This window comes from Musca domestica, unplaced genomic scaffold (assembly GCF_030504385.1).
Source record: "Musca domestica strain aabys unplaced genomic scaffold, Musca_domestica.polishedcontigs.V.1.1 124, whole genome shotgun sequence".
Classification (NCBI taxonomy): Eukaryota; Metazoa; Arthropoda; class Insecta; order Diptera; family Muscidae; genus Musca; species Musca domestica.
This window is the reverse complement of record NW_026712162.1, coordinates 602,208-626,078: the sequence shown is the minus strand read 5'-3', so window position 1 is coordinate 626,078 and position 23,871 is coordinate 602,208. Positions and strand designations below refer to the sequence as shown.

General features: G+C 35.4%; 1 protein-coding gene across 1 annotated transcript in view; it reads left to right on the top strand.

Moving 5' to 3' along the window:
* The window catches only part of LOC131800712 (ras-related protein Rab-26-like), a 136,772-nt gene extending 118,316 nt beyond the window's left edge, over positions 1 to 18,456 (top strand). Inside the window, exons 4-7 of the mRNA XM_059118389.1 lie at positions 5,112 to 5,220; positions 8,860 to 8,970; positions 9,185 to 9,329; positions 17,384 to 18,456. Coding sequence (XP_058974372.1) covers positions 5,112 to 5,220; positions 8,860 to 8,970; positions 9,185 to 9,329; positions 17,384 to 17,495 — 477 coding nt within the window. The 3' untranslated portion in view covers positions 17,496 to 18,456. The remainder of the gene's footprint in view (positions 1 to 5,111; positions 5,221 to 8,859; positions 8,971 to 9,184; positions 9,330 to 17,383) is intronic.
* The last annotated feature ends 5,415 nt before the right edge of the window (positions 18,457 to 23,871 follow it).

The following is a 23,871-nucleotide window of genomic DNA, read 5'->3' as shown; positions in this document are numbered from 1 at the left end:
ATTTTTGGGTGGCGCTGAGTACTGTTGGAATTTCCAAGAACTACGGCCAATATGTTTGCGTGCCCAAGGCTTTAATACACCCTCCAGAATATTTTCGCCATAATATTCGGCAGTAATTCTGATGCCACGGTCGATTAATACAAGCAGGCCATCACCATGGCCGCTGCTTGAGTTCTGGTGGATAACCAAAGGTTCACATTTTCAGCTGACCTCTTTGGCAAGTAAACACGATCATTTTGATTGTTTACAAACTGCTGGAAAACGAATGTTTTTTTTATCGGAGAAAGCCAAATTCGTCAGTTCACCACTTTCGGCCAAACGAAGCAACTCTTTAGCTCTTTTGAGTCTATTTTCTTTCTGTCGCGGTGTAAGATCTTGAACTTTTTGGAATGGCTTTGCCCCGAGCTAATTTTTCAATATTTGCCGAATGGAATATTGCGATATATTTAGCTCACGAGCGGTGTTTCGGCCACTGCGACGCGGGTTTCGAGCAAGTCGCTTCTTTACTTTTCGAACCATTTCTGCTGATGTTGCTGTTTTCTTCCGTCCAATTCCGTCGGGCTACGCTACCAGTATCACTGTAACCAGCGATGGTTGAATTCCATCACGAATAACTTTTATTCTGCTGCTGAATTGAAGTCAGGAAGGGAATTTCATCTCCCAAAAAAAAAAAAAATAACGCCCTTTTGTTTATTATTATTGTTATTATTATTATTATTATTATTATTATTATTATTATTATATTATTATTATTATTATTATTATTATTATTATTATTATTATTATTATTATTAGTATTATATTATTATTATTATTATTATTATTAGTATTATTATTATTAGTATTATTACTATTATTATTATTATTATTATTATTATTATTATTATTATTATTATTATTATTATATTATTATTATTAGTATTATTATTATTATTATTATATTATTATATTATTATTATTATTATTATTATTATTATTATTATTATTATATTATTATTATTATTAGTATTATTATTATATTATTATTATTATTATTATTATTATTATTATTATTATTATTATATTATTATTATTATTATTATTATTATTATTATATTATTATTATTATTATATTATTATTATTATTATTATTATTATTATTATTAGTATTATTATTATTATTATTATTATTATTATTATTATTATTATTAGTATTATTATTATTATTATTATTATTATTATTATTATTATTATTATTATTATTATTATTTATTATTATTATTATTATTATTATTATTATTATTATTATTATTATTATATTATTATTATTATTATTATTATTAGTATATTATTATTATTATTATTATTATTATTATTATTATATTATTATTATTATTATTATTATTAGTATTATTATTATTATTATTATTATTATTATTATTATTATTATTATTATTATTATTATGATTATTATTATTATTATTATTATTATTATTATATTATTATTATTATTATTATTATTATTATTATTATTATATTATTATTATTATTATTATTATTATTATTATTATTATTAGTATTATTATATTATTATTATTATTATTATTATTATTATTATTATTATTATTATTATTATTATTATTGTTATTATTATTATTGTTATTATTATTATTATTATTTTATTATATATATTATTATTATTATTATTATATTATTATTATTATTATTATTATTATTATTATTATTATTATTATTATTATTATTATTATTATTATATTATTATTATTATTATTATTATTATTATTATTATTATTATTATTATTATTATTATTATTATTATTATTATTGTTATTATTATTATTATTTTATTATTATTTTTATTATTATTTCAATATTTTATGCATTATTTGCAACTCGGAAAATATTTACATTATATATGTCTATACATCTCCTTACGATTTCCCCCCAGCACAACTGACAGTTGACATTTCGCGCTATTCTATTCAATGTCTCCCTTTATTACATGTCCACGCTGGTTTACTTTCTGACATGGACATTCCATGCGCAAATACATTCCTTCCTAAGAATGGGAGACGGGGCTCGATGCATTGCAACTTTAACCCGATAAAGCAGATTAAAAACATACTTTTGTTTATTAAATTTGGTTCAATATGCAAAACTAGTTGGGAGGTTTCACATGGTTGTACCATAAATCCTTTGTGTCCTTTTTTATTCGTTTAGAGAGAATAAAAAACCCCAAAGGCACAACCACATCATCAGCATCAGCATCCATATTATCGATATCAGTCAGTAACATCATAGAAATATAAAAGAGTCGTTGTCATCGGTAAATATGTATGTAACATTTCCTCTCATGTGTAACGAATGTGTACATAGTGAGGGTGGGGATAAAAGGGGGAAAATTGTATTTTTTTCTAAAATATTAGGGTGGAGTAATCCCAATTAGATTTAAGGACACTATTCCACCCAAATTCTGAGGGCTACGTAAAGAAGCACTATGTTCTCTATAAAGAAGACCGGCTCGTGGTTTTCTATGAAGAAGACCGCCTCCTGGTCTTTTATGAAGAAGACCGCCTTCTGGTCTTCTAAGAAGAAGATCGCCTCCTGGTCTTTTATGAAGAAGACCGCCTCCTGGTCTTCTATGAAGAAGGACACCTCCTTGACGTCTATGAAGACGGCCATCTCCTGGTCTTCTATAAAGAATGCCACCTCCTAGTTTTCTATAAAGAAGGCCACCACCTCCATCAACACCAGGACTTCTACGAAGAAGACCAACTCCTGGTCTTCTCTTAAGTAGACCAACTCCTGGTCTTCTCTTAAGTAGACCAACTCCTGGTCATCTACGAAGAAGACCAACTCCTGGTCTTCTACGAAGAAGACCAACTCCTGGTCTTCTACGAAGAAGACCAACTCCTGGTCTTCTACGAAGAAGATCAACTCCTGGTCTTCTAGAAGAAAACAAACTCCAGGTCTTCTATGAAGAAGACCAACTTCTGGTCTTCTACGAAGAAGACCAACTCCTGGACTGCCTCCGGAGGGCCAATCTTCTATCAAAAGACCGCCTCCTGGTCTTCTATGAAGAAGACCGCCTCCATGTTTTCTATGAGGAAGACTACCTCCTAGTCTTCCATCAGGAAGGCCAAATCATAGTCTTCCATGAAGAAGACCACCTCAAGGACTTCCATGAAGAAGACCTCCAGGTCTTCTATGAAGAAGACCTCCAGGTCTTCTATGAAGAAGATCGCCTCCGGAGGACCGATCTTCTATCAAAAAGCCACCTCCTGGTCTTCTAAGAAGAAGACCGCTTTCTGGTCTTCTATGATGAAGACCGCCTTCTAGTCTTCCATGAGGAAGACCACCTCCTAATCTCACCACCTCAAGGTCTTCCATGAAGAAGAAGACCTCCACGTATTCTATGAAGAAGATCTCCAGGTATTCTATGAAGAAGACCTTCAGGTCTTCTATGAAGAAGACCTCCAGGTCTTCTATGAAGAAGACCTCCAGGTCTTCTATGAAGAAGACCTCCAGGTCTTCTATGAAGAAGACCTCCAGGTCTTCTATGAAGAAGACCTCCAGGTCTTCTATGAAGAAGACCTCCAGGTCTTCTATGAAGAAGACCTCCAGGTCTTCTATGAAGAAGACCTCCAGGTCTTCTATGAAGAAGACCTCCAGGTCTTCTATAAAGAAGACCATCAGATCTTCTATGGGAAGACCATAAGGTTCTCTGTGAGAAGATCATCATCAGATCAGGTCTACTATGATAACACATTCAGGTCAACTATAAGAAAACTTCCGGTCATCTATGAGGAAGCCAATACGTCTTCTAAGAGAAGAACTCTAGCTCTCTTAAGAGAAGTCTCCAGGTCTCCTAAGAGATGTCTTCCAGGTCTTCTATGAGAAGGCCTACAGGTCTTCTAAGAGAAGCAATACAAGTATTCTATGAGAAGACCTCTAGGAAGAAGACCTCGAGGTCTTCTATGAAAAGAACCCCACCAGTTATTTTTTCCATAAAGATCCGGTCGTCTTTGAGTGAAGTAGCCTAGTCTTCTGTGAGAAGATTAGCCTATGAGAAAACTATCAGCCACCAGGTCTTTTATGAGAAGTCCACCAGGTCTTCTGTGAGATGACCACCAGGTCAGCAATGAGAAGGTTACGATATCTAATATGACCTTCAACTTTTCTATGAGGGACTCACCACCAAGTCTTCTGCGAGTAGACCAAAATGTCTTGTTAGGGAAGATCAGCTGGCCTCCCAATATTTTTGTTCAAGTGCATATTTTACCAACCCTAATATCTCAATTCCATGGCCCTATTGACATGTATTTCTATCAATATCATATCATTTTTATTAAAAAAAAAAACCTTCGTATGGGCATAGCACGTATGTCAACATACCCAGGAAAGAGAAAAAAAAGCCAACGGCAGACAGACAGCCGGAATGACTGAAAAGCAGTTCAGCTGTCTGTCCATCTTCGTTGATAGACAGGCTAGCAGACTGTCCATCTGGGTGGCAGGTATAGAAAAAGTTTACAACCTACATATCTATCAACATTGTGTAAATGTCATCTCTCTTCTATAAATGTCAATATATGTGTTGTTGAATAAAAAACACACACTCATTTTTTTAGTGTTGTTGTTAGTGTTGTTGCTGTTGCTGTGCTTGTTTGTTCACATTGTTACATTCATAATCAAACCTATCTATGTATGAAATCTGTTGATGGCTTCTCGTTCTAGTTTCAGTTTGGTGTAAATATAATAATGTGGCTGTCGGTCACTCTCGGCGTGTTTGTATGTATGTGTGTGTGTCCCAGTGTTAAAAATAATATTTTCATAGTCTAGTTAAATATTCAAGAGTATGTTTTTTGTTAAATAAACTAACAATTTATTAAATATTCATTGTGATGTGTGTGTGTGTGTAGATAAATGTTTATCCTTGTCTAAATTAAATAAATAAAATAAGTTTTTAAGTCAATTCCTTGGTGTGGAAGTAATTTTGAAAAAATAAAGGAGTAATTTATTTAATACTACGGCAGAGTTACAAAAAAACAAGTTTTATTAAATCTTACCAATTTTCTTTGAAAAATTATTTTATTAAAATTTATGTTTTTTAGAATAAAGTGGTGGTTGTGGATGGCACCCGAGTGAAATTGCAAATTTGGGATACAGCCGGCCAGGAACGTTTTCGCAGTGTTACTCATGCTTATTACAGAGATGCTCATGGTATGTATTTGTATGTTATAGGTGATTTTCTAGAATGGCATTGAATTAATGAATACGATATTCAAGTCAGCTTCTATTTGAATCTTGTAACCTTTTTTTAAAACCGCTCGGAAATTTGAAGATAATCACAAAATATTGAAAATATTTTTGAAAGACTATTAGGATCTCAAACTTAGATTTCTAAGAACATTTTTTCAGTTATCAAACGTGGATTTTTTAAGAATACTTTTTAAGGACCCTCAGAATTACTAACGTTTTTTTTTTGAATATTTTCCCCAAGGACCATTAGAGTTACAGAATTGGAAAGTTTTAAAAAGCGTCCGCAGGTACTCAGATTATTTTTTCAAGGGCTGTCAGAGTCATAAAAGTGAATTTGTTAAAAAATGCTTTTGAAGGACAATCAGAGTCACAAATGTAGGCCTTTCAAATGTTTTCAACGACCTTAGAGCCACCTAACGTGAATTTAAAAAAGAAAATCTCGAACAATCAGATTCATAAACTTGGATTATTTTTTAACATTTTTAAGGCTCATCAGAATCACTATCGTGGCTTTTCGATAAATATTTTTTTTTAAAAACAATCAGCGCTACCATTTGACATAGTATGGAGGGTATATTAAATTGGTCATTCCGATTGTAACCCCTCGAAATATACATTTTAGACCCCCATATATTCTGGATCAACATACAATTCTATGTCGATTTAGCGATGTTCGTCTGTTGAAATCACTCTAGCTTCCGAACGAATAGAAGTAGGTTGATAAAATTTTACTCAAATATATATTATTACTGCAGGATTCTTGGTACTGAATGCTATGTGTAGATCCACGTTTTGGTATAGCCCCTATATAAAGGTATCTCCCGAATTGGGTACTTTGATGATTTTAGCGGCATTATTCACCGAAATTGTTTCAAATTTGGTATTTGAAGTTCGTAATGGATACTACAGCATAAGACAGAAAAGTGTCTGTGAAAGTGTCGTATAGCCCCATATATAACGGTACCTTCCGATATTCGGTATTTTGATGATTTTAGCGACATTATTCACCTGAATTGTTTCATATTTTGGTGTTTGAAGTTCGTAATGGATACTACAGCCTAAGACACAAAATTATCTGTGCAGCAGGTCCACGTCTTCGTATAGCCCTCCCGATATTTGGTATTTTGATGATTTTAGCGACATTATTCACCGGAATTGCTTCAAATGTTTGTATTTGAAATTCGCCTATGACAGAAAATTGTCTGTGCAGGTCCAAGTTTTTGTATAGCTCCCATATAATAGTACCTCCCTATATTCGGTATTTTGATGATGCAGGTCCACGTCGTCGTATAGACCCTAATATAATGGCTATATTCGGTATTTTTAAGATTTAAGCAGAATCGTAAACGGATTTTATTTTTTGAAAATTGCCAAATTCTTTCCATATGGTGGAGGGTATTCAAAGTTCGGCCCGGCCGAACTTACAGCATTTTTACTTGTTTTAATAAAACCGAAGCCATCAATTGACAATATGTCTAGAGAGGATATATATCATTTGATACGGCCAAAACATGCCTCATCTAAATAACGGTTTTAGACCCTAGGTCTCTTTGGACCAAATCCGTTTCAGAACATTTGAAGTCGATCTAGAGATGTCTCTCGAAGGGAGTATCCGATTTGGTCCAAACTTGGTACATCGTATAATTTTTGTCAAACTTAGATCGAGTTCGGAGATGGACAAAATTTCAACATTTTCAAAGAAAATAATTTGCTGCACAGAAAGAAAAGGAATAACCCGATTTTGCTACAACTTTGCAAATCCTAATATTTCCATCAGTTCTAGGTCAGGTGCAAAAATTAACCTCTCCCACAAAGGGTCAAAATTTGGAATAATTATGGTATTTGACACACTATCTGTTATAAAGAGATCGGACCATTCCTTCTGATACCTCCCCACAAAGGGTCAAAGTTTTGAGTAAACAAAACGATCATAAAGTCCGAAATAAGCATCCGGTTCTCTTCCAAATTACGCACCTCGCAATATTTTTATTAACCCAAGGTCTGCTGTAAAGATTGAATATATCGGCCCACTCCTTCTGGTACCTCCCCTACAAAGTGTCAAAATTTTGAATATTCCTGAAGTTTATAAAACGCAAAATTAACATCCGATTCCATTCAGACTTGGCACATCTCAATATTTCCATTAACACACAATCAGTTATAAAGATCGTAGAGATGGGACAATTCCTTCTGATACCTCCCCCACAAAGGGTCAACGTTTTGAGTAACCAAAATGATCATTAAGTCAGATATAAACATCCGGTTCTCTTCAAATTACACACATCACAATATTTTTATTAACCCAAGGTCTGCTGTAAAGATTGAATATATCGGCCCACCCTACAAAGCGTCAAAATTTTGAATATTCCTGAAGTTTATAAAACGCAAAATTAACATCCGATTCCATTCAGACTTGGCACATCTCAATATTTCCATCAACACACAAACAGTTATAAAGATCGTAGAGATCGGACCATTCCTTCTGATACCTCCCCCACAAAGGGTCAAACTTTTAAGTAACCAAAATGATCATAAAGTCCGAAACAAGCATCCGGTTCTCTTCAAATTACACACATCACAATATTTTTATTAATTCAATGTCTGGTGTGAAGATGGGATACATCGGTACCTCTCCCTCCTGGTACCTCTCCCACAAAGGGTCAAATTTTTTCCATGAAGCTCATAAAATGGGAAATTAACATCTGATTCCATTCAGACTTGGTACATCTCAATATTTCCAACAACACAAGATATCTTATAAAGACCATAGAGATCGGACGATTTCTTCTGGTACCTCCCCCACAAAGGGTCAGAGTTTTGAGTAACCAAAACGATCATGAAGTCCGAAATAAGCATCCGGTTCTCTTCATATTATACATCACAATATTTTTATTAACCCATTGTCTGGTGTGGAGATATATCGGTATATATCGGGGATATATCGGTCCACCTCCTGGTACCTCCACACCCAAAGCTCAATGTTTTTTACCACTTGGTACATCTCAATGTTTCCACCAAACACAAAATCTGTTATAAAGATCATAGAGATCGGATAATTTCTTCTGGTACCTCCCCCACATAGGGTTCAAGATTTTGAAAAACAATTCGCTCAAAGAAAGCGAAATATGCTTCCAACTCTTTTTTTTTCGATATTTTTAATTGTTTTTTTGGAGGAACCTTATATGCAAAAAATTATCAATATAAATCTACGTTTTTATAAAGTTCGTTATATAAAGACGCCCTGGTTAATTATTTCGAGAGTCTTAACCGATTGGCTGAAAATTAGTATTTCGGTTTTTTTTTTTTTTTTTGTGGAAAACCTTTAGACGTAAAATGAGTCTAATGCCATGTTTACGTTAGAACTTTTTGCAGGGTTAACCTACTTCAAGAGGATTTATTTGAAGTATAAGTAATGGATATGACAATTTTAATCCAAATCCAGTGGGTTAACCCATTTATATGTAAACGTACTGTAATTGTGTTAGTATTTTCCCTTTCCTAGATACGATATGAAATCTAATAAAAAATAAATAAGTACTAAACCAAACCTAAACTGTACCGCCCAAATCAATTTTTGTTATTTATTTTTCCTCATTTCAGCTTTACTTCTGCTCTACGATGTTACCAATAAAACAACCTATGATAACATCAGAGCCTGGTTATGTGAAATACGAGATTGTGCCCAAGAAGATGTGGTTATTGTTCTCATCGGTAAGTGTTGGCGGCTGGGATAACTAACCGCACGTGTAACGAATTTTCTCCCACAAAAGTAACAAATTTGCATAGAAAAGAACACAAAAAAAAACAAAAGAAAAGAAAAACTTCAATAATTTAATTAAATTAACGCAATTCACTTTTTCTCTCTCTCCCCCCCCCCCCCAACCCCGTCTGTCTTCTTCTTAACCCTAAATGTGTTCTCGAATAGGCAACAAGGCGGATTGCAGCAGCAGCGACCGGCAAGTGAAGCGGGAAGATGGCGAGCGCTTGGCACGTGAACACAATGTACCCTTTATGGAGACATCAGCCAAAACCGGGTTGAATGTGGAATTGGCATTTCAAACTGTTGCCAGGTTAGTTAAAACGAAACTGAAAGTGTTAAATCTTGACAAAGTCATAAAGAAAAGTTTTGAGCAGCAGCAACAACAACAATTTTGCAAAGTATACAATTTTTGTTGCTCACAAAAAAAAACCGAATGAAAGCAAATTGAATTAAAATTTAAACAAAGAATTGTTGGAGAAAAGTTATTGGGATATATTTTGCATATTAGGATAATTTTGTTATTCCGACTGGTCAATGATGAAAAGTGTTAAATTCAATTTTCAAACTTTGAATAAGACAGTGTGACAGCAGATTGGAGATGGGGAAAATGAAAAAGGAACATGAATGGGAATTATACAATCTTCCTAGATCTTCTATAGATGGAAGTCCTTTTAGAGGGTTTTGGTAGATTTTAAGACAAAGATAAGATATTTTTAGAGAGGATATTATAGGTCTTCCATAGGCAGACTAGGGCAGATTGCGATCAAGACAATGTTTTAACTGGGACACATAATATGGTAAAAAAAATCAAATAGTTTATGGACGTAGAGTTTCAAATAGAACCAGTAAAGAAAGTCTTAAAGTCGGACGGGGTCGACTTTATGATACCCTACACCACTTTGCTAATTCAGTAGAGCTCCGCATAACAATTAAAAGTTTTTATGGGAGAATTCAATCATACACGCCATGATTATAATTATAATTTAAAGTTCAAAGGACTAAATATGCCGAGGCATTTGTATATTTTATATTCGGACTTGTATTGTCCATTTGGTACACAATTAATTTGAAATCGGATAAAAATATATATGGGAGCTATATTCAAATCTCGATAAAATTTGGCAAAGATATTTCTGAGCTGTATTTGATATATTTCCCTGAATCTTATGGAGTGCATATTATGGCTGTGGGTAACAAATATGACAAATCGGATGAACAGTATATATGGGAGCTATAGCTATATCTGAACCGATCTTCACCAAATTTGACATTCTAGCTTCTAGACTCAATTCGGTCGAAAGTGCCAAATTTCATCTAATTTGGGCAAATATTAGACGTTTGGTGTACAATAAAAGGTAAATCGGACGAAGTTATATATGGGAGCTATATTCAAATCTGAACCGATCTCGATAAAATTTAGCAAATGTATTTCTGAGCTGCATTTGATATATTTCCTCAAATATTGTTGTTACAGAGTGCATATTACGGCTGCGGAGGACAAAAATAAGAAATCGGATGAACAATATATATGGGAGCTATAGCTATATCTGAACCGATTTCGATCAAATTTAGCATACTTATTTTTAGGTCCAATCTGATCATACGTGCAAAATTCCATACTATTCGGGCTGATATTACACGTTTGGTGCACAATAAAAGGCAAATCGGACGAAGATATATATGGGAGCTATATCTAAATTTTGACCGATTATCTCCAATTTCAATAGGGTCCTTAGGCCAAACAAATGATTTGTGCAAAATTTCATCAGGATAGGGCAATAAATGCGAACTGTACTTTGTTTACAAAAATACATGGACAGACGGACGGACGGACAGACGGACATGCATAAATCGACTCAGAATGTGATTCTATGCAGATCATCAAAAGGAACTATGGGTCTATCTCGTTTCCTTTTTCCTGTTACAAACAAATGCACAAAGACATAATACCCTGACCACCTTGTGGTGTAGGGTATAAAAAGTACAAAAACATAAAGTTCGGACGGGTCGAACTTTTAATACCCTCCACCCATGGGTGAAGAAAACATTTTTATATAAAAATATCTGAAATTAAACGTGTTCTACTTTAAACTACAAATATCAGTAAGACCGTTTGGGTAATGCTATTAAACTTTTCAAAAAACCATAAAGAGGGTGAGGCCGTTATATGGGGGCTGTTCCAAAACGGGAACCTCTATAGACAATTTTATACTTCAAGGATTGTCATCTACCAAATCTTCTTAAATCCCAAATTTGAAACAATTTCATGGGTAAATATGACTAAGATTGTTAAAATAACGAATTTCGGTGGGTATCGTTATATGTGCGCTATGGGAAAACATAGACCTTAATATTCAACGTTCTGCCACCGGAGCTAGAACCCATTATGAACCACAAATACCAATTGTGGCAAAAATCATCAAAATACTAAATATCCGGAGGTCCCATTATGTGGGGGCTACACGAAAACGTGGACCTATATATACTATGTTCCGCCACCGGAGCCAGAACCCATTGCGAACTATAAATAACAATTTTTGAACAAATCCGTGGAAAATGTAGCTAAAAACCATCAAAATACGGAATATCAGAAGGTTCCGTTAAATGGGGGCTATACAAAAACGTCGACCTATACATACAATGTTCCGCTACCGAAAATAGAACCCACTATGAACTACAAATACCAATTTTTAGACAAATCCTTGAAAAATGTGGCAACAATCATCAAAATACCGAATACATGGCGGCTATATCAAAACGTGGACCAACATATCTCATTATACCCTCAGCCATATGGCAAAAACGTGCCTAGGGTATATATCATTTGATACGGTCAAAACGTGCCTAGTCGAAATAACGGTTTTAGACCCTAGGTCTCTTTGGACCAAATCCGTTTCAGAACATTTGGAGTCGATCTAGCGATGTCCGTCCGTCCGTCCGTCCATCTGTCTGTCTGGCTGGCTGGTGCGCACGATTACTCTCGAAAGGAGTATCCGATTTGGTCCAAATTGGTTACATCGTAATATTTTTGTCAAACAATCGGTCCACTCCTTCTGGTACCTCCCCCACAAAAGGTCGAAATTTTCAAAAAATATATTTTTTGCACAGAAAGAGAAAGGATAATCTGAATTTGCTCCAACTTTGCAAATCCTAATATTTGCCTCAGCGCTAGATCAGGTGTGAAAATGGACAATATCGGTCCACTCCATCAAGTACCTCCCCCGCAAATGGTCAAAATTTTGAATAATTACAACTCTCATAAAATGTGATGTAAAAGTCCGATTGTCTTCAAATTTCACGCATCCCAATATTTATATTAACCCAAGGTCTGGTGTTAAGATGAACAATATCGGTTCACTCCTTCTGGTACCTCCTCCACAAAAGGTCGAAATCTTCAAAAAATATATTTTTTGCACAGAAAGAGAAAGGATATACCGATTCTGCTCCAACTTTGCATATCCTAAAATTTGCGTCAGTACTAGGTCAGGTGTGGTCCACTCCATCAAGTACCTCCCCCGCAAATGGTCAAAATTTTGAATAATTACAACTCTCATAAAATGTGATGTAAGAGTCCGATTGTCTTCAAATTTCACACATCCTAATATTTGTATTAACCCATTGTCTGGTGTGAAGGGGGAATACATCGATCCACTCCTTCTGGTACCTCCCCCACTAAATATTGAAATTTTGAGTACCCATGAAGCCAATAAAACGCCAAATTAACATCCGATTCCATTTAGACTTGGCACATCTGTCGAAATATTTATATCATATTTTTGGGTCCGATAGGAAATGCGCAATATTGGCCCATTCCTTCGGGATCTGCTCCATAGAGGGTCAAACGTTTGAATATTCTTAACACTAGTCGAAATATATTTTAATAATCGAACATAGGCTGAGGGTATATATCTGGTGGCAATGCCGACTGATACCTTTTTAACTTGTTTTCAATACCAATCATCCCAGATACAAAATAAATGAAAAAGTTAATATACCCTCCTTTTCAAGGTGGAGAGTATAAAAAACACGTAAATACGTAAAGCAAAGGAAGGGGGCTAGTTTTCCCACAAGTTTCTCCACCACATATAGTATGGGGGGTTTGACACGTAACAAAGTATATATATTCTTGATCCAAGTTCGTAAAGTTCTAAGACGATTTAGCCCTGTCCGGTCGTCTGTTATAATCACGCTAGAATCAAAACGAATACAGATAGGAAGCTAAAATCAGATCAGTCCTCAGTCTGCAGGCAGGCCAAGTTCGAATGTGGGCTATATCGGTCGATGATATCGTATAGATCCCTTATAACGGTACTCCCCTCCGATGAAATTGTCTGAAAATCCACCAAAGGAGTTCCTTCAGATTACATTACCCACTGGAAGAGAAATGTCTATATAGATCCCCGATATGTATGGCCTCCATATAAAGGTACCTCCCAATATTCGGTAGTTTGATTATTTTAGCGGCATTATTCACCGGAGTTGTTTTTAAATTTCGTATTAAGAGTTCATAATGGGAACTACAGTCTATGACAGAAAATTGTTTATGCAGGTCCAGGTTTTCGTAGAGGTCTCATATATTCGGAATTTTGACGATTTTAGGTAAATATTCACCGAAATTTTTTGAAATTTCGAATTTGAAGTTCCTAATAGGTACTACAGCCTGTAACACAAAATTGTCTATGCAGGTCTATGTCTTCGTATAGCTGCGATACAACAGTACCTCCTTCTATGTGGAATTTTAATAATTTTGATTTCACCGGATTTTTTTTCAAGTTTCGTATTTGAATATTGTAATGGCCTAGTACAAAATTGCCTATGCAGGTCCACGTCTTCGTATAGACCCCAATATTACGGGTATATTCGGTCGGATTTTTTTTTTTAAATTTCCAAATTTGTTCCAAATGGTGTAGGGTATTTTACTGCTTTTTTACTTCTTAATGTTTATAAATTCCTGTCATTTAGATAAGATTTAGAGTTTTTATGCATTCTTCTCACGAGCGCTTTAAAAAGGTTTTGAACCATCTTTCTTAAAACAAGTAAAAAAGCAGTAAGTTCGGCCGGGCCGAACTTTGAATACGCTCCACCATTTGGAACGTATTAGAAAATTTTCAAAAAATAAAATCCATTAAAAATTCATTTAAAATCTTTAAAATATCTAATATAGGAAGGTGCCGATATATGAGGGGATATACGATATTGTGGACCTATAAAGACAAATCTATGTCTGCGTGTAAAGTACTCACAAGGAGTTCCTTGTGTGAATTTTCAGACAATTCCGATGAAAAATGTGGGTAAAATCATAAAAATACCGAATATCGGGGGTACCGTTATATGGGGGATATACGATATCGTGAACCTGTATAGACAATTCTCTCTCAGGGGGTGAAGTACTCACAAGGAACTACTTGTGTGGATTTTAAGACAATTCCATTGAAAAGTGTGGCTAACATCATCAAAATACCGAATATCGGGGGGAACAGTTATATGGGGGATATACGATATCGTGGACCTATATAGACAATTCGTTTTGAGGGGGTAAAATGCCCACAAGGGACTCCTTTTGTGGAATTTCAGACCATTCCATTGAAAAATGTGGATAAAATCATCAAAATGCCGAATATCGGGGGTACCGTTATATGGGGGTTATACGATATCGTGGACCGATATAGCCTATCTTCAAACTTGACCTGCCTGCAGACAAAAGAGAGATCTGTGCAAAATTTTAGCTTCCTATCTTAATTCGGACGGACAGGGCTAAATCGTCTTAGAATTTTACGCTGATCAAGAATATATATACTTTGTTGGGTCTAAAATGATTATTTCGATGAGTTACAAACGGAATGACGAACTTAATATACCCTCCATACTTTTTTGGTGGAGGGTTAAAAAAGGGACATTTAAGGTTTTCAAGGAATTTTAATCCGAAAATTTCAAAACATATGAAAGAGGGAGAAACTTCTTCCCTTTATTTAGGTTACCGTAAATATGTGCCCTTATCTTTCCTGGATCCAGAGATATGGGTCCGGAGCTCGATTCTGTTCCGTACATCGATGCAAAGTATTTTTTTCTAAATTTAATACTTCTTTAAAGAAGGCGGCCTTTAACCGGTTCTTAAGATTTACTCCGCTGTATATGTCCAACACCGCCTAAGCGAACTAAAATCCTTCTACATTTGATACTTACTTACTTACTTACCGTTTTGTTAACCGGTTTTGGAACAACTCTGACCTAATAAAAACTATCCGATTTTTTTTAATTTTTTCCACAGGTAGTTATTTGCACACTGATTCCGGAAAATCACATTATGACGTTATTTAAACAATTTAGGAGTTGAATCTAAATACTGATTTTTTGGATCCGACTTTTTTATAGGACCCAAAAGAGAAAGTCTTCATTATGGGAGTCCATAACATATGTGCCACTTATCTTTCCTGGATCCAGAGATATGGGTATTTGAGCCCGGGAAACTCGATTCTGTTCCGTACATCGATTCAAAGTTTTTTTTTTCCAAATTTGATAGTTCTTTAAAGAAGGAGGCCTTGAACCGGTTCTTAAGATTTACTTACTTTTATGTCTTCTATAATCGGAGGACTTTTCACATGTCTTCCATAGAAAACAGCCCCTTTTAAGGTCGTCTAAAGCCAGGAGGTCACAAACAAGTATTCTATAGAAAGAAGATCTTTTAAATGGTTTTTATGGACGGGAAACTCTTTGCAGGCCTGTGTTTAGGTGGCTTTCTTCATATTTAAAAACCTCTTCTGTCTATAAACCATATAAAAGTGGTTCTGTCTATAGAAGACCTGTAAAATGTTTTCTTATATAGAAGGCCCGATGAATAGTCATCTGTCTAAAAATATATGAAATGTGTTTAGTCCATATACCTTATTATCTGTCTACAGAAGGTCAATGAAGGCTCTTCTGGGTATAGAAGTTCTATCTTGAAGAACCTTTAATGGGAATTCTCTCTTTAAATGGAAGTCTGATTATAGTAGATCTTTATAGAAGACCATTAAACAAGTCTTCTTTTTAAGGTCATCTATAGAAGACCCATACAATGTCCTCTACACATTGAAGACTGTTTAAAGGTATTTTATGGACGTTGTTAATGTCCTTCAACAGGGTGAGATGAAAAAAACTGCAACCAACTTCAGACTTCTATCATTTCCAAGCCACTAGTCCGACAGCTGTTAAAATTATTTCAGTGACAGCTCAATATATTGTTTACCAGAGTACAAAAGCATTTTGGTGAGAATTTTCCTGAAAAAAAGTTATTCGTGATGGAATTCAAGCTGATTTCTTTATATTTGGATGGAAAACCACAAATGGCTTGACTTGTTCGAAATCCGCGTCGCAGTGGCCGAAAAATGGCTCGTTAGCTGAACATATCGCAATATTCCATTCGCAAATTAGCTCGGGGTAAAGCCATTAAAATTCCAGAAAGTGCAAGAACTTACATCGCAACTAAAAGGAAATAGACACAAAAGAGCTAAAGCGTTGCTTCGCGAACTGCTGAGTTCGGTTTTCTCCGATGAGAAGACATTCGTTGTCCAGCAGTTGTAAACAAACAAAATGATCGTGCTTACTTGCCAAACAGGTGAGCTGAAAATGATCACCTTCGGTTGGCCAGAACTCAAGCGCCGACCACGGTGATGGTGTGGGCTGCGATGGTCGCTCTCCGCTCGTATTAATCGACCGTGGCAACAGAATAAATGCCAAATATTATCGCGAAAATATTCTGGAGGGTTTATTAAAGCCTTGGGCACGCAAATATTTGGCCGCAGACCTTGGACATTTCAACAGGACTCAGCACCCTCGCGCTTAGTACGCACCACCCAAGAATGGTTACAAAATTAGGTTCCTCGCTTCATTTCCAGCGCACAACGGCCATCAAAATCTCCGGTTACCAATCCGTTGGACTATTGTATCTGGAGTTTTTTGGAAAGCAAGGTTGGCACTAAAAAATACCAAAGTGTCGATCACCTCAAGCAAGCGCTTAGCCGGGATTTTGCCAAAATACCGTAGAGCAACATTCGGACTGCGTGTGACGGTTTCATTGGCCGTTTGAAGGCCATAATTCGTGCCAAAGGTGACCAATTCGAACAAATCAAAACTTATTCTGAAATTTAGATGCTATTTCCGACATTTTTTGCTTTTATTCAATAAAATTTAAAAAAGAATGTAAAAATTATGGCGTTTGACTTTTTTGCAGTTTTTTTATCTCACCCTGTATAGACAGATGTCCTGTTAAATATATTTTAATTTTATTTTTTTTATCAACATTTTCTCTTGAATTAAATTAACATAAAATATTTACTTTGAGTCTAATTAATGCTGTTGAATTCCTGTTTTTTTTTCTATCTCCAGGCAACTGAAAAGTCGCGGCTATGACCAGGGTGATGCGGGAAAATTCAACGTACATGACTTTGTCAGAGATAATACCAAGGCAAAAAGTATATGCGCTCAATGTAATTTTTAAACTATTCCTGGAATTTTAAGGAGATAACAAAAATTTCGTTCCGAAAGCAGAGCAGAGCAGAACAGCAAAATTTTAATCTGTGCTAAGGTTTCCCAACAAAAAACAACAACAACAAAAGCAGCAGCAAAAAATAGAAAATAAATATCCCAGAAAATAAAATAATGAAGATGAAACCAGAATCCAATCGCAAACAACCAACCAAATTCCCACCCCAACCTCTAGAACTGAACCGACAAAAAAGAACAAATGTGGAGCTGCTTTTTTTTTAAATCTGACATCTGTTAATGCTTGGCAATTGCCATAAGAACCAAGAAAACCAACGTGGTAATTTTTTGGCTTTATTTTAAAATGAAAATTATTTTTTCTTGTTTTAACCTGAAGGTAAAACCCCGACCAGTTGTTTTTTTTATTGTTACTCTTCTCCATTCATTTGTTTTAACTTTTGAAGTTATATTTAATTCTGTTTTTCTGTTGTTGTTTTCGTTGCTGTTTTGTTTTTGGTAAAGACATTTTGATTTTGTACTTCTCCCAACCTGGAGGCTTCACACAACAACAGCCAGCCGTTTGCATCCTGGAGCCTTAATTCATGAATTTTTTGTTTTTTTGGCAAACGGAGATAAAGAAGAAGAGGCAACAAAGAAACTCTACAAATGAATTGTTTTTTGTTATTTATAGCCCGGCCACCTGGAATAGTAGTTTGAGTTAAGGCTCGTGTGCGTTCTCTGTTTTTTTTTTATACCCTCCACCATACTACGGAGGGTATATTAATTTTGTCATTCCGTTTGTAACTCCTCGAAATACTCATGTCAGACCCAACAAAGTATATATATTCTTGATCAGCGTAAAATTCTAAGACGATTTAGCTATGCCGTCTGTCTGTGTGTCTGTCTGTCTGCCTATCTGTCTGTCCGTCTGTCTGTTGTAATCACGCTATCTTTCGAACAAATTGAGATAGAAGGCTAAAATTTTGCACACATGTATATTTTGCCAGTAGGCAGGTGAAGTTCGTAAATGGGCCATGTAGGCCCAAGTTATCATATAGCCCCCATATAACGGTACCTCCCGATATTCGGTATTTTGATGATTTTAGCAACATTATTTACCGGAATTGTTTCAAATTTGGCATTTGAAGTTCGTAATGGATACTACAGCCTAAGACAGAAAATAATCTGTGTAGGTCCACGTCTTCGTATAGCCCCCATATACCATACCCCCCGATATTCGGTATTTTGATGATTTTAGCGACATTATTTACCCGAATCGTTTCAAAGTTGGCATTTGAAGTTCGTAATAGATGCTGCAGCAAAAAACAGAAAATGGGCCATGTAGGTCCACGTCTTAGTATAGTCCCCATATACCATACCCCCCGATATTCGGTATTTTGATGATTTTAGCGACATTATTTACCGGGATTGTTTCAAATTTCGCATGTGAAGTTCGTAATGGATACTTCAGCTCATGTCAGAAAATTGTCTGTGCAGGTCCACGTCTTCGTATAGCCCCATATAACGGTACCCCCTATATTCGGTGTTTTGATGATTTTAGCTACATTATAAACAGATTTTTCTTCAAGTTTCACATTTAAATATTGTAATAACTTAGGACAAAAGTTGCCTTTGCAGGTCCACGTCCTCGTATAGGCATTCGGTATTTTTAAGATTTTAACAGAATTTTTAACGGATTTTATTTATTTATTTATTTTTTTTTTTTTGGAAATTGTCACATTTGTACCAAATGGTGGAGGGTATTAAAAGTTCGGCCCGGCCAAACTTACAGGTTTTTTACTTGTTTTTTTTTTTTTTTGGTAACAATTTCCCTTTCTGGGGCAGGGGGAATAGATTAAGTGCTCCTCCGTTTCTTTTTTAATTTAATGCGAAATATTTGAGAATTACATTTAGTATTTACTTGTTTTGGGGAGTGGATGTTGTTCTTCTTCTCTTGAATCAAACCAATGGCCATTAATTACTTATTACAGGGAACCAGAAAAACAGCAGCAAGTATATCATGTTTCAATTTGCATGAATGTCTATTAAATTAATTACATTTTCCTAAACCTCTTGGAGGTGGGAGTATAAATTCCAAAGAAAATGAAAAGCAGAATCAACTACAAAAAATTAATAGAAATTATGATTAATGTTTGAGAGACATGCTTTTATTTTTGGGAAAATATGTTTTTTAGTTCTATGGAAACTGAAATAATGCGCCATTAAAATCTAGAAGCGCTTGCTATGCATGTTTACTCAATATCTGATATGAAATGTGTCCAGTCAGAAATGTATCCAGTCAAGCCATCAAAATGGTTTTAATCTTTCAGACGATTTTATCAAAATTCGGAAATTTGGACAGTTCGTGTTAGGTAAGTTGTTGTTTTTCCACAACACATAAGTTCAATCATGGCACAATCAATAGGTGCTCCATTTGTCGCACCAGACTATTCTGAATAACACTTATTTGTATTGAAATGTACAGTAAGCGAAAATAACAAAACGTAAACAAATTGTGACACTTCATAATCAACAGAAAACTCGTGCCGTTTTTATACCCTACACCACAAGGTGGTCAGGGTATTATGTCTTTGTGCATTTGTTTGTAACAGACAAAAGGAAACGAGATAGACCCATAGTTCCTTTTGATGATCTGCATAGAATCACATTCTGAGTCGATTTATGCATGTCCGTCCGTCCGTCTGTCCGTCCGTCCATGTATTTTTGTAAACAAAGTACAGGTCGCATTTATTGCCCGATCCAGATGAAATTTTGCACAGATCATTTGTTTGGTCCAAGGACGAACCCTATTGAAATTGGAGATAATCAGTCAAAATTTAGATATAGCTCCCATATATATCTTCGTCCGATTTGCATTTTATTGTGCACCAAACGTGTAATACCAGCCCGAATAGTATGGAATTTTGCACATACAACCAAATTAGGCCTGAAAATAAGTATGCCAAATTTGATCGAAATCGGTTCAGATATAGCTATAGCTCCCACATATATATTGTTCATCCGATTAGTTATTTTTGACCTCCGCAGCCGCAATATGTACTCTGCAACAACAATATTTGGGGAAATATATCAAATACAGCTCAGAAATACATTTGCGAAATTTTATCGAGATCGGTTCAGATTTGGATGTAGCTCCCATATATAACTTCGTCCGATTTAACTTTTATTGTGCACCAAACGTCTAATATTTGTCTAAATGGGACGGAATTTGGCTCGTGCGACCGAATTCAATCTAGAAGCTAGTATGTCAAATTTGGTGAAGATCGTTTCAGATACAGCTATAGCTTCCATTTATATTATTCATCCGATTTGTTATATTTGTTACCCACAACCGTAATATGCACTCCGTAACAACGATATTCAGGGAAATATATCAAATACAGCTCAGAAATATCTTTGCCGATTTTATACCTTAGGTATTTTTCGAACAAATCCGTTTCAGGACATTTGGAGTCGACCTAGCGATGTTCTTACGTCCGTTTGTCTGTCTGGCTTAGATCGAGTTCGGAGATGGGAAATATCGATCCACTCCTTCTGGACCCCCAAAATTCGAATTCAAAAAGACAATATTTTAATGCACAGAAAGAGAAAGAATAATCCGATTTTGCTCCGACTTTGCAAATTCTAATATTCACATCAGTGCTAGGTCAGGTGCGAAAATGGACAATATCGGTAAACTACATCAAGGGCCCCCCACACAAAAGATCAACATTTTCAATAATTATAACTATTATAAAATGTGATTTAATAGTCCGCTTGTCTTCACACACATTACAATACATTTATTAACCCAAAGTCTGATGTGAAGATGGAATATATCGGTCCACTCCTTCTGGTACCTCCCCCACAAAAGGTCGAAATTTTCAAAAAGAAAATGTTGTAATGCACATGATGCAAGGGCCCGATTGTCTTTAAATTTCACACAACTCAATATTTTTATTAACCCCAGGTTAGGTTAGGTTAGGTTAAAGGACGCGCGGTTACCATATGGCAACCGCTCCACTCGGAGACCTATAGGTCCATTGTGTTCATCCTAAAAAAGAATGTTAAGAAAAGAGGAAAATGTGATTGGTAGAAGAGGTGAAGATAAAAGGTAAAGTTGTAGAATTTGATCCGCGGCTGAGGAGTTTGCCGTGTCGTCTTTAGCCACTTGAATCTTCTGGCTAATAGAAGGATTACTATAGGGTCAGTGTTAGAAAAACCAGACAGGTCATGTGACACTAGTTCTCCCACTAGCCTGTGTCTCACATTAATGAGTGCTGGGCAGTTTCAGAGCAAGTGTTCGAATGTCTCGATTTCTTCTTCATCTTGACAAATCCTACAGTAGTCAGTGTCGTCGCTGTCCCATTTCGAGGTCATAGCCCTCACCGTACAGTGACCTTTGATGATACCCACCACAAGTTTTAAAACAGGTTTTGACAATGACATCAGCGACCTTGTTCTCTTCTCTGAGAGTTTGGGCCAGATTCGTTTGGGGATGGTGCATCCCATTTCGTCCAGCCATTTTTTGTTGGATTTTCTCAGAGTAATGTCTGTAAATAACCTGTAGGAAATGGCACAGTGGTGGTTTAACCGAGTTGTCTACTTCAATTGTAGTTGATTCGGATCCTAGCCTGGCCAATTCGTCTGCAGTCTCGTTACCTGGGATGTTATAATGTCCAGGAACCCAACAGAGCTTGATGGATAACCCAAGGTCTGGCGATAAAATTAAATATATCGGTCCACTCCTTCTGGTATATCACCCACAAAAGGTCGAGATTTTCAAAAAGAAAAAAATCTGCACAGAAAGAGAAACGATAATCTGATGTTGCTTTAACTCTTCAAATCCCAAGATTTGCGTCAATGATAGTTCAGGTGCAAAAATGGCCAATATCGGTCCCCTCCATCAAGTACCTCACCCAGAAAAGGGTCAACATTTTGAGTAATTATAACTCTTAAAAAAGGTGATGTAAGAGTCCGATTGACTTCAAATTACACACACCACATTATTTTTAATAACCCAAGGTCTGGTGTGAAGGCGGAATATGTCGATCCCCTTCTGGTACCTCCCTCACAAAGGGTCAACATATTGAAAATACATGAAGCTCATAAAACGCGAAATTAATATCCGATTCCATTCGGTCTTGGCACATCTCAATATTTCTATCAATACAAGATCTGTTATAAAGATGGTAGAGATCGGAATATTCCTTCTGGTACTTCCTACACAAGGGTCAATAATTTTAATAAGCAAAACGATCATAAAATCTGAAATAACCACCCGATTCTCTTCATATTTCACACATTCTATTATTTCTACTAACACAAGATTTGCTGTGAAAATGGATGTCGGTCCACTCCTTCTGGCACAGCCCTCACAAAGGATCCAAATTTTGAATATCCATGAAGTTCATAAAATGCGAAATTTACCTTCGATTCCATTCAGACTTGGCACATCTCAATATTTCTATCACCACAAGATCTGCCATAAAGATGGTAGAGATCAGACCATTTCTCTTGGTACCTCCCCCACAAAGGGTCAAAGTTTTGAACAACCAAAACGATAATAATATCCGAAATAAGTATCCGATTCTCTTCATATTTCACATATTCCAATATTTCTACTAACACAAGATCTGATGTGAAGATGGGATATATCGGCCTACTCCTTTTGGTACCTCTCACACAAAGGGTTCAAGATTTTGAAAAAACAAAACGCTTAAAGAAAGTGAACAAAACCTTCAAGTCTCTTCAAATTTCACACACACACAAATATTTTTGTTAACACAATATCTGTTGAGAAGATTATGTATATCTGCAAACCTCTTGTGGTATCTCATCCACAAAGGATCAGAAGGTTCAATACTTTTTTTTATCTGTCATAACTTGCGAAACAAATCAGCAATTGTTGACAACTTGCTATGTCTAAATATTTCTCCCAACCAGAAACCTGAGATAAATATGGAATATATGATTTCGCTTACAATTGAATATAAAGTTTCGATTTTCTTGTAATTTAGGCCACACAATATTTTTATTTGTATTATATGAAGTATGAAAATGGAATACTATGTCTGGTACCCCACGCACATTACAACAATTTCTTAAAATTATCACATATCTAAGTCGATATAGTCCAAACCAATATTTTTATCATATTTTTTAAGGTCCGATACGAAAAGGACAATATTGACCCATTCTTTTGGAAACTACTCCATCCAATTTGAATAGTCACAACAGTAGTCAAAATATATTTAAATAATCGAACATTGGCTGAGGGTATACATCTGTCGGCGAAATCTATTGATACTCTTTAACTTGTTTTAATCAATCAATCAATCAATCAATCAATTTCAAATTATTACCTTCATATAGCAGCCTTTTATACCCTC